Source organism: Elephantulus edwardii, unplaced genomic scaffold (assembly GCF_000299155.1).
Source record: "Elephantulus edwardii isolate Elephantulus edwardi_28Jun2011 unplaced genomic scaffold, EleEdw1.0 scaffold00426, whole genome shotgun sequence".
NCBI lineage: Eukaryota > Metazoa > Chordata > Mammalia > Macroscelidea > Macroscelididae > Elephantulus > Elephantulus edwardii.
Genome location: NW_006400176.1, coordinates 544,832 through 557,040, shown reverse-complemented (window position 1 = coordinate 557,040; position 12,209 = coordinate 544,832). Strand labels below are relative to the sequence as shown.

The 12,209-nt window shown below is 40.5% G+C and overlaps 1 protein-coding gene across 1 annotated transcript in view; it reads left to right on the top strand.

The window, feature by feature from the left end:
- The window catches only part of OTUD7A (OTU domain containing 7A), a 247,310-nt gene that overhangs the window by 197,417 nt on the left and 37,684 nt on the right, over positions 1-12,209 (top strand). Inside the window, exons 6-7 of the mRNA XM_006902543.1 lie at positions 8,002-8,129; positions 9,099-9,248. Coding sequence (XP_006902605.1) covers positions 8,002-8,129; positions 9,099-9,248 — 278 coding nt within the window. The remainder of the gene's footprint in view (positions 1-8,001; positions 8,130-9,098; positions 9,249-12,209) is intronic.

Below are 12,209 nucleotides of genomic sequence, written 5' to 3'. Positions count from 1 at the left end.
GAGTTTCTTCTGACATCCATTTTGGTCTTTTCTTCCTCTTCTGTCTTTGTAATGACCGCCTGCACTCTTCCTGGATGATACATTTAACATCCTCCCACAACTCATCTGGTCTTCGCACGTTAGTGTTCAAGGCCTCAAACCTGTTCCTGAGATGATTCTTAAATTCAGGTGGTATGAAATCAAAGTCATATTTTGGCTCCTGTCGATTCGGTTTAATTTTCCTCAGCTTCAGCTTGAACTTGCATATCTGCATAGAGAGATAATTTTACCTCCTCTTTGCCAATTTGGATACCTCTTAATTCCTTCTCTTTTCTTGTTGCCATTGCTAAGACTTCCAATACAATATTGAATAAGAGAAGTGATAGTGTGCATCCTTGCCTTGTTCCTGTTCTTAAAGGGAATCCCTTTAAACTCTCTCCATTGAGAACAATGTTTGCTCTCGGGTTTGCATAAATACTTTTTACTATGATGAAGAAATTCCCCTCTAATCCTATTTTGTTGAGTGTTTTAATCAGGAAAGGGTGTTGGATTTTGTCAAAGGCCTTTTCTGCATCAATTGATAGGATCATGTGGTTCTTGTCCTTTGCTTTGTTAATATGAATAATTATGTTGATTGTTTTTCTTATGTTAAACTATCCTTGTTTCACTTGGTCATGGTGAATTTTTTTTAATGTATCATTGGATTCTATTTACTAATATTTTATTCAGGATTTTTGCATCTATGTTCATGAGATATTGGCCTATAGTTTTCAATTTTCGTGGTATCTTTATCTGGCTTTGGTATCAAGGATATGTTTGCTTCATAGAAGAGTCTGGTAGGATTCCATCTTTTTCCATTTTCTGAAATAGTTTATGTAGAATTGATGACAGTTTTTCTCTGAATGTTTGATAAAATTCATTTGCAAAACCATCTAGTCTAGGGCTTTTTTTGGTTGGAAGTTTTTTTATTACCTTTTCCATTTCTTCTTTTGTCATGGGTCTGTTCAGGTGTTCTATTTCAGTTTGTTTCAGTTTAGGTAGGTTGTGAATTTCTAAGTATTTATCCATTTCCTCTCGGTTTACATATTTGTTCGAGTATAATTTTTCATAATATCCCATTGTTAGCCTTTTTATTTTGGTTCTGTTGTGACGTTGACCATTACATCTTTTATTCGGATTATTTGTCTTTTCCTTTGTTAGTTTTGCTAGTGGTTTATCAATTTTATTGACCTTTTCAAAGAACCAACTTCTAGTTTTGTTGATGGTTTCAGTTGTTTTTCTGTTTTCTATTTCATTTATTTTTGCTCTAATATTTATCCTCTCAGTTTTTTTTGAGGCTGTCAGGTTTTCCTACTATTCTTTTTCAATTTGTTGGACATATTGGCTAAGAGAGAGTCAATGGTCATTTTTCCTGTCTTTTGATGTATAGTAGTGTTGTCTATTTGCTTTTTCAGTTTTGTCAATGTTTGTTGTATATGTTTTTCAGGTCTTTCATCTGGTGCATAGATATTATTGTTATGTCCTCTTGTTCTGTTGACCCTTTAAGCATTATGTAGTGACCTTCCTTGTCCATTGGGATGGTTTTTGCATTGAAATTTATTTTATTGGAGATTACCACTACTCCTGCTTTTTGCCATTTGCTTGGTATTTTTATTTCAGCATCTTTTTTTTTTAAACTCTTTATCTTCATTTTTCAGGTATGTCTCTTGCAGACAGCATATTGATGGATTTTGGGTTTTTTATCCAATCTTACTCTTCTTCTCTTCAAACCAGTCAAGTTCAGTGTGATTATTGAATGGCAGTGTTTTATTGCTATCATTTTATTGAGTTCTCTTTGATGTTGTTGCTAGTTACTTTGGTCCATGCTGCTTTCTGTGGTACCTCTGTAAAAAAGACATCTCTCAGTGTTTCCTGCAATGCTGATTTTGTTTTTACAAACTCTCTTAGATTCTGTTTTTCTGGGAATATCTTGATCTTTTCTTCATATTTGATGGACACTTTTGCTGGGTACAGTATTCTTGGTTGACAGGTTTGTTCTTTGAGTGTTCAATATATAATCAAACTTCTGTCTTCTAGAATGGTTTCTGCTCAGAAATCGGCACTTAATCTTATTTGCCCTTTCTCATAGGTTACTCTTTTTTCTCCCTAGGTGCTCTCAGAATTCTCTCTTTATCTTTGGTTCTAGCACATTTTACTATGATATGCCTTGATGTAGAGGGACAGCGCAGGAGGGCAAGACCCTCTATGAGGTGGATTGATTCAGTGACTGGGGTAATCTGATGGGTGTGTCAGAGGCAATGCAATTGACACAGGATAGAGCAGGGTTTAGGGCTGTTGTACATAGAGTCACTATGAGTCGCAAATGACTCGATGACACATAACAACAACAACAATACTATGTGGTGTTCACTCAGCTTCTTGAGTACATATTCTCTCATTCTTCATTATGCCTGAGACGTTTTCTTCTGGTAATTCTTCCGCAACTTTTTTAGGTGCCTTTACCTCCTTCTTCCTGTTCTGGGATTTTGATGATGTGCATGTTATTTCTCTTAATGGTGTCCCACATTATTCTTGGGGTTTCTTCTTTTCCTTTCCTTTTTTATTTAAATGTCAAGATTTTTAATTTATTTTTTCCACTTTTTAAAATGTATTCTTAATTTCAATGAAAATTTACAGAGACTTTGGCTTTCCATTCATTCGTTGTTGCACTTATCTCCCCTTCCAACCCTCCCCCCCCAGTACACTACCCTCTTGGAAAGGTAAAAGAAAAATTCTTTAATTGTTTTACAATCCCTCCTCCCTCCCCCCAGGTTCACTTCCCTATGCAGCCTTTGCTCTGAACTGCCATCATGACAAAAATACCTAATCACATATCCCTTTTAAACAGTGTTCTCCCTCATCTGTCTCAATGCAGTATGCATTATTGAACCCATCTCTCTCAGTTTCCACCCAATCCCAATGTCAGTCCCATTCTACAATAGTGGCACCATGCAGTATTTGTCCTTTTGTGATGGAGATACTTCACTCAGCATAATGTCCTCCAGACTCACCGATTTTGAATAATATTGCATGAGTTCTTTGTTTTTCAATGCAGCATAGTATTCCATTGTGTGAATATACCCCAGCTTCTCTATCCACTCGTTTGTTGATTGACACTTAGGTTGTTTCCAACTCCTTGCTTTATGAACAAAGCCGTGATAAACATGGGTGTGCATATATCTGCTTGAGTGTCAGTTATGGTCTCTTTGGGGTATATTCCCAGTAGTGGAATTGCTGGGTCAAATGGTACCTCTATTTGCAACTTTTTGAGAAAGCACCATACCGCCTTACACAGTGGTTGTACCATTTTACACTTCCACCAACAGTGAATAAGAATACCAGGTTCTCCACAACCTAGCCAGCATTTGTTGCTTTCTGTTCTGTTAAATTTTGCTGTTCTGACTGGGGTGAGATGATATCTCATAGTTGCTTTTTTCCTTCCTTTTTTATTCTTTGTTTTTTCTTTAGCAGTTCAGTGGTGAAAATTCTATTTCACTGATTCTGTATTCCATCTCTTCCACTCTGTTCATGTGTCCCTCCATCATGTTGACAGCATCTGAGACATTTACCTCATATTTTGGATTGTGTTTTATTGTTTTTCCAGAGTCTACAAAGAAAGGTGACCCAACAGAGTATGGAAATTATCGAACAATATCATTACTATCACATGCCATCAAGATTCTGCTGAAAATTATCCAAAAATGATTGGAACAATATGTCAGCAGAGAACTGCCAGATGTGCGGGCTGGATTTTGAAGAGGTCGTGGTACTAGAGATATTATAACTAATGTTAGATGTATCTTGGCAGAAAGCAGATAATATCAGAAAAATGTCTATCTGTGCTTCATTGACTATGCAAAGGCTTTTGACTGTGTGGATCACAACAAGCTATGACTGACTCTGAGAAGAATGGGAATCCCAGAACATTTGACTGTGCTAGTGCAAAACCTATACTTGGACCAAGAGGCAGTCATCAGAACAGAGCAGGGAGACACTGGATGGTTCAAAATCAAGAAAGGGGTCTGTTGGGGATGTATTTTGTATCTATACCTTTTCAATGTGTATGCAGAACAGATCATCTCAGATGTCAGATGCTGGGCTGTACGAGGAGGAGTGTGGCATCAGGATTGGTGGAAGAATCATCAACAACCTGTGTTATGCAGATGACACAGCCCTGTTTGCTGAAACTGAGGAGGACCTGAAGCGCTTGCTGCAGAAGGTCAAGGACTGCAGTCTTCAATATGGATTGAAGCTCAATATCAAGAAAACAAAGATTCTCACCACTGGGCCAATTGACAGCATCAGTATGGATGGTGAAGAGATTGAGATAGTTAACAGTTTTCATTTACTTGTTTCCACAGTCAACACTCTTGGTAACAGCAGCCAGGAAATCAGGAGATGAATTGCATTGGGAAAGTAGCTGTGAGGGATCTCTCAAGAGTACTGAAGTGCAACAATGTCAGGCTGGAGACTAAGGTGCGCCTGAACCAGGCAATATTCTTTGCAATTACGTGCTAAGCACTGGGGAGTTAGACAGTGAATAAGGATAATAGAAAGAGAATTGATGCCTTTGAGTTGTGGTGCTGGAAAAGAGTGTTGAATATACCATGGGCTGCTAGAAGAGCAAACAGGTTTGTCTTTGGGAGAGGATGAAGCCAGAATGTTCTTTGGAGTCAAGGATATTGACATACTTTGGACATGTTGCAAGGAGGGACTGGTCCTTGGAGAGGGACATCATGTTTGGGAGAGTGGAGGGGTGGCACAGGAGAGGAAAAGCCTCGATGAAATGGATCGATTCTGTGAGTGGAGTGCTGGGAATTAATGTGTTTGAAACAGCGAGGTTGGCACAGGATGGAACAGCGTTTAGGGTTCTGGTACATAGGGTCACAATGAGTCGCAAGCAACTCCATGGCACATAACAACAACAACTCTAATACCTCATTTGTTTTACCTGCATTGTTTTGGCTTTTTATTTATTTTTTTTTAAAAAAAAGCTCCTTCTGGTTTTTGCTTGCAGCATCCTGTAATTCTTCAGTTTTGTCTTTCACCCATAGAAAATACCTTTATCCTGCTATTGATATGTTGCAGACTTTGTTGAGAGATTAATTTTCCTAGTGGCAGTCTTCCCTGCTGGTTTTCTATGGGCAAATTTGTTCCCAGTTTACTGTGGATAGATTCTCATCTGGTTCTCATTTGATGGGCAGGGAGCTGGGGTCTCTCCCTGGAGGTGGGCCTGCTCCTTTGTGTCCTGTCATGTCCAGAGATAGGCAAAGTAGTAGGAGTGCTACCAGGGATATAGAGCTCAGGGAAAAGGCCCAAGAAAGTGGCATTGGCTGGTTGGGATAGGAGTTATTACCTTTTTGCAAAGCCCCAGGGAAGCAAAATTGTCAACATTGCCGTTGCCAAGTCTCAGTCTCAGTTGTTTCTATTACCAGCATACTGTTTCTTCTTCCCTCCAAAATAAAATCTGAATGAATTTCACTACTAGGAGTCAATTCTAACTCAGAACAACCACAACAGATAGGGATGTTATTGTTGTTATTGTTGCATGCCAACTCATAATTGACCCTCCATTGAGTTTTCAGAGGCAGTAAATCACATAGGACACCTTCCTCCCGCAGAAAAACCGGTGGGTTTGAAAATCATGCCTTCAGGATTACAGTGCAGCTTCTTACCATGAGACTATCAGACTCCCTTAAGATAGAGCCATTGTTGTTTTTAGGTGTTGTCAAGTTGAGTAGGACTCATAGTGACTTTATTAACAGCCAACCTGAACCCTGCCCTATCATATGCCATCCTAATAATCTCTGACACACTAGAGCCCATTGCTGAATTTACAGTGTCAGTCCATCTCACTGGAGGTCTTACTCTCCTTTGCTGACCCTCTATATTTCCAAGCATGATGTCCCTTTTCAAGGAATAGCCTTACATAGCTAACTGTCCTAAGTATGAAAGAGGAAGCGTCATTGTACTTGCCCCAAGGGGCACTCTGGCCACACCTTTTCCAAGACATAGCTGTGTGTTCTTTTGGCAGTCCATGGGATCTTCAGTACTCTTCTCCAACTCCACAACTCAAAGGAATCCATTTTTCTCTGTCATTCTTATTCATTGTCCAGATATCTAATGCATGACAAGTTACTGAGAAGAGTATGGCTTGAATCTTCAAACTGACATCATTGCTCTTCAGCATTTTGGAGAGATCCCCTGAAAGCAGAATTTCCCAATGCAATACGTCTCCTGATTTTGTGACTGCTGGTGCTAAGGGTATTAACTGTTGATCCAAGCAAGATTAAGTTATTGCCAGCTTCAGTTTTTTCTCCATCTAATATAATGTTGACTGTTGGGCCTGTAAGATAGCGAACTCTCCAATACCATTTCCAAGATTGTAATCTTTACAGAAGCAAAGGTAGTTGATTCATACTGCCAACCTTTGTGTTAGCCAATTTCTTAATCCACTGTGATACCAGGGGTTACTTGTTTGCATAGAGTGAATCCTAATCTAGTACTAGCAATGTCCTCTTGTGAAAGAGATGAAGATAGCAGAGACAGACAGAGGAAGAATGGCAAATGAAGCTATCAATGAATGCCTGTGGCTGAAGATGGCCCAGGATTAGGCAAGGTTCAGATAATTTGTTCACAGTGTTACTGTGATTTGTAGTCTACTATACAGTACCTAACAAACAAACTGAAAGTAGAAAAGATCTTCCCCTGGAGACTTCAGAGAGAGAGTGTGGCTCTATAAGGTCGGTGAACTCAGACTTTCAGCCTCTAAAATGCTGAGAATAAATTCCTGTGGTTTTAAAGCTTCCTTTTTGTGGTATTTTATTATTTAGGAAGCAAACATAGTTCAGGAAAATAAAAATATATATGTAACTTTTTTTTTTTTTACTTTCTGATCCTTGTCAAATTTGTAAATTATGATGTAACCTAGATCACAATAAAAGGAAAAAATAAACAAGGAGATACTTTAAAACTAGTAGAGAATTTTCTAAGTGGCCATGATGCATTCCTTGTATTCACAGCCTCTGTTTTGTAAGCAGTTAAGTAATCATCTTGGAGCTTTGTGTGTGAAACACTGTTTCCCCAGACTATACCACCTGCACCTTTAAACAAGACCATACTGCTTGCTCTGACACCTACCTGTCCCAGTCTTAGCAGACCCTCATCACTTCATTAAGAGCATCCACTTTTTGGATGTTCATGAACCAGCTGAAGTGCTAGCTATTGAGCTTGGCTGAACATTGTAGCCTACAGGAGACCCTGAGATAAAGCTGTGCGCTCTGGCACTTTCAATTTTATTGAAAGACATCAAAGTCACTATCTTGCACCCAAACAAGTGTCTTGGGATTTTTGCAATAACATTTCTTGGAGTCTACTCTGGCTGAACTTCAGATATCCATGGGACCCAGACTTGGAAAACTCAAGTGTCCTATGTTGTGTTCAAAATCATTTCCTCCCATAAAAGTCTGAGGCTTGAGCCTTTTTAGACCATGCCTTCTTCCTACAGTGGAGTCTTTCCAGAGGCCCTTGAGATCATCATAGTTATTCCCCCACCATGACATTAGCTATGCCCAGTTGTACTTAGTTTCCAATAAGAGTAGTTCCATCTCCAAATTCATAGATAGTAAACTGGCCAGGAATCCTCCATTTATCCTTGCTAGCATCACTAGAAATTGACCCAGTATGTTAAGACTGCTCTTCCACCTGAGGAACCTCATCTTTGAGGTTGCCAAAAGCAATTACCTTCAAGCTCATCTCGCCTAAGGATGCTCAGCCCCATGTGGAGGGTGGGGAGCTCCAACTTGTGCATTTGCTAGTCACTGGATAGCATGAGAGGAGGTTTCAGATAATGGTGACTGCAGAGAAGGCAGCTAAGATCCCAATGGGAAGGTCTCATACTCTGCACAGAATATTCACTGCTGCTTTCTTCATACTTAATTTGTATTTAGTTTGGTAACAGGCTTTTGCTATTTTGTTCCCTAGTGTGGACAACACAGAGGACCCAGTGTACGAGAGTCTAGAAGAGTTCCATGTTTTCGTCCTTGCTCATATATTAAGAAGACCGATAGTTGTTGTAGCAGATACAATGCTAAGAGACTCAGGTGGAGAAGGTAAGTTCCTCAGATAGTTGTTTTACTCATGACTCAGAGACCTTCACATTCCAAAAAGACACAGCTTGATTGCTGTCATAAAGGTTGAGATTCCAGAAGATTCCAAAGTGTTACACTGTCAGTTTAGAAAAAGAAATGAAAAAAATCATGTCTTCAAATAAATTAATCATCATGGTGTCCAGAAAAAAACTGGCTATGTTAGGTTGAGACCAAATCTAGAGTCCCCACCCCTACCTCGTCTGTTTGTCTACAGCATGGCCAGCACACTATCAGCTTCCTATTCCCTGAACATTTGTGATCAATTCAGTGCTGCTTTCTACTCCAGCCCCAACCCTAAACCATCTATAGACTACACATTTTAAAGAGTAAGACTACAAGCATGAAATAATTTGGCAAAATAGTGGCAGAGAAGGGGCCAGGGTTGGAAGAGCTGTCCACCCCTGCCCAAGAGCCCAGCAGTCCTTTAATGCATGTCCTTGTCCCCTCTCACTACTACCTGCCAGAGTGACTGTGCCTTTCCAGCTCAGGTAGTATAAGTAATGCCCTCAGTCACAGATCTGATGTCATGGAGGACCCTAAACAAGGAGACACAAAGTCATTTACAAAATCTGCAGGACTGTAAGGCAATCACAGTGAACATCAGTCAGCCCAACCCTGTTGTTTCTAGCATGTAGCTTGATGGGCACAGGGATGGACCAGGGGAACTGCCCCAGGGAGGCAGGTGGGTTCGGGCTCCCCAGGCACACAAGAAGACTCAGGATCAGAGAGATCTGACCTATCTGAGCCTAAGTATCCCCATCTACACATCTCAGTCTGCACATCAACACTGTTGGGAGTGTTTAATGAAATTGTGTGGAGATGAATTCCTGGGCTCCTCATATCCTGACAGGGAAAAGGACAAACTGGTTTTTCCCTTCTAGCTCTATCCCTCCAGCTACTACATATCCTCATTCTTGTTTGTATCCTCAGCTTTCGCCCCAATCCCCTTTGGAGGAATTTACCTGCCTTTGGAGGTTCCTCCCAACAGATGCCACTGCTCACCTCTGGTCCTTGCCTATGACCAAGCTCACTTCTCTGCCCTTGTGTCCATGGAGCAAAGAGATCAGCAAAGAGAACAAGGTAGGCCCAGAATGAGGAGGGTGGCAGGGGCTAGACAGGGAGCAGGAACAACATCACTGAAGGGATTTTTCAGGCAGGGGGAACATAGGGGAGGCTGAGACATGAGAATGCACCTAGAAACATGCATGTGCACACTCAACAGCAAGAGTTACTGCCATGTGCATGTATGAATGTTCTTTTCCTTAAAAATAACATTAAGACAACACTGTTATTTAATTAAAAATAATCTCACAATCCTTAAATAGCTTTTAACTGTTGTTCCCTTTCAACAAAACCCAAACCCATGATCCTAAGTCGATTCTGCCTCACAGCAGGCAACCATCTATAAGGTTTCTAAGGCAGTAAATCCTAATAGGAGAGGATTGCCTTTCTTTTTTTTTTTTTTTAGTAAAAGGCGAAAGATTTATTCGATCTGAAGAGAAACAAGAGTATAAGGATTGCCTTTCTTTATCCTGCAGACCAACTAGTGGATTTGAACTACTAAACTTTTGGTTAGCTGCCCAACACATTATTAGATTTAGATGTAAATTTAATGAGGCATGTAGAAGGAAGTCGCTCTATAATGGGGATCTGCCTACAGAACTATAGTTTGCTATCTTATTTTTGTAAATCATTTTATTGGATCACAGCAATGCTCATCCATTTATATGTGCATTGCTGCTTTTGCGTTAGAACCTCAGAGTTGGGTAGTAGCCACAGAAACCAGGTGACCTGCAAAGCCTGGAATATTTATTATCTAACTCTTTAAGCAAAAGTGTACTGACTTCTCTTCTGGAGTAAGCTTCTGAATGAATCAAAAGGTCTGTATTTCTGTCCAGATCTTTACAGATAAGTTTCCTGAAGGTGCCATTTCAATGCCCCAAAAAAAAAACCTCACAGGAAGTACCCTCCCACCAGCCACACATGTGGCTCATTCAGCCTCCCAGGAGGCTGATTTCAATCATACCCATGGTCTTGCAGAAATAAGACCATTGTTTGTAGCAGTTACTATTTTCATCCATTCCCATAGGCACAGACATATCAATAGCTAAGTAAAGAGGAGAAACCTCTTTCGTGCTCTTTGGTGTCTGATCGATCTCCAGGCAACTACAGGAAGGCAGAACTGGCCAATGTTGATGAAATCTATGGTGATGCTTCTATACCTGCCAACGGTAGGAAACAGCTGTTTGCAGTTGTGACATACATGGTTGGTGTGCAGCTTGGTAAATAAATGTAGTCAATAATCAGGACTTCCCAATTCTGACCCATCCTGAGCAGTGAGGAATCTGGGCCAGGGTCTGGACATTCTGTTCAGATTCAGTCAGGGAAACCCACACTATTGGAGAAAGATGTTCCAGTCTGCTTGTTTAGTTCCATCAAGACTACTGTCTAGGAAACCGTATAGGGCATTTCTCTTCTAGCCTTTGGGTTACTGTGAGTTGGAATCAACTCAAGAACACACACCAATGGCACATTTCCAATGCCTCCCTACAGTCTCAAAGAACACTTGTGATCTCAGAGTTTCTGGTGAGACCCAGAGTAGGCCAGCCTTCTAGGATTTGTCATAGTCAGGACACATAGGTGAAGTACCTGCTATATTGAGGCTTGTTGTTGTTGAATTGAAACTAATTCATAATGACCTTCCAGTGTGTTTTCAGAAGCAGTGAACCACATAGGAGGAGAATTTCCATCCTTCTTCCAACATGTAGGTTTGTTGTTGTTATGTGCCATTGAGTTGTCTGTGACTCCTAGTGACCCTGTGAATAATAGCTCTGAACCCTGCCCTATCCTGAGCCAGTTTCACTGTCTCCAACACACTTACCCCAGTTGATGATGTTGTACTTATGTGCTATTGAGTTGCTTGCAACTCAGTGAACCTATGTACAATATAGGTTCAGGTTCTGAAGCCTGCTCTATCTTAAGCTACCTTCATTGTCTCTGACACATCTACCCTTATTTTCCCAGCCATTAAGTCAATCCATCTCATCCAAGGTCTTCCTCTCTTGTACGGTCCCTCTACCCTTCCAAGCATGGCCCTTCCTTGCAACATGCCCAAAGTATGTCAAATGAAACTTCAAAATCCTTGCCTCCAAAGGAGCAGCCTAGTTTCACCCTCTCCAGGATGAACCTGTTGGTTCTAGCAATCCATACTCTTCTCCAGCACCACAGTTCAAAGCCATTGATTATTATTCTGTCATCCTTAGTCACTGTCCAGCTCTATAATGCATCACAAGTCATTGTGAAGACCATGGCCTGGATTAGGCACACTTTAGTCTGCAGACTAACATCATTGCTGTTAAGTACACTGAAGAGTTCTCTGACAGGAGATTTTCCCAGTGCAGCTCATCTTTTTATTTCTTAGCTGCTGGTACCAAGAATGTGGATTGTGGATCCAAGCAAGCTAAAGCTGTTAACAATCTCAGTCTCTTCACCATCTATCATGATGCTGCCAATTGGCCCAGTGCTGAGAATCTTTGTTTTCTTGATGTTGAGCTTCAATTTGTGTTGAAGGCTGCAGACATTCTGCAGCAAATGCCTCAGATTCTCCTCAGTTTGAGCAAGCAAAATTGTTTCTTCTGCATAATGCAAGTTGTGATGAGTCGTCCTCCAATCTTGAAGCCATATTCCTCCTCATAGAACTCACTCGCCTAGAAGATCTGTTAAGTGTTTAGTATAAATAGGTTTGGAGATAGGATCCCTGGTGTACATCATTCCTGATTTTGAAACATGCAGTGTTTCCTTGCTCTGTTCCAACAACTGACTCCTGGTCCAAGCACAGGTCTCACATAAGCACAATCAAGTGTTCTAGGACCCCCATTCTTCTCAGTTACCCATAGTTCGCTATGATCCACAGAGTCAAATGCCTTTGCATAGTCAGTGAAACCCAAGCATTCCTCTAGTACTCTCTGCTTGCAGAGAAGATACATCTAACATTGGCTGTAATATTATGTAATATTATTATATATTAATTATATTATATTA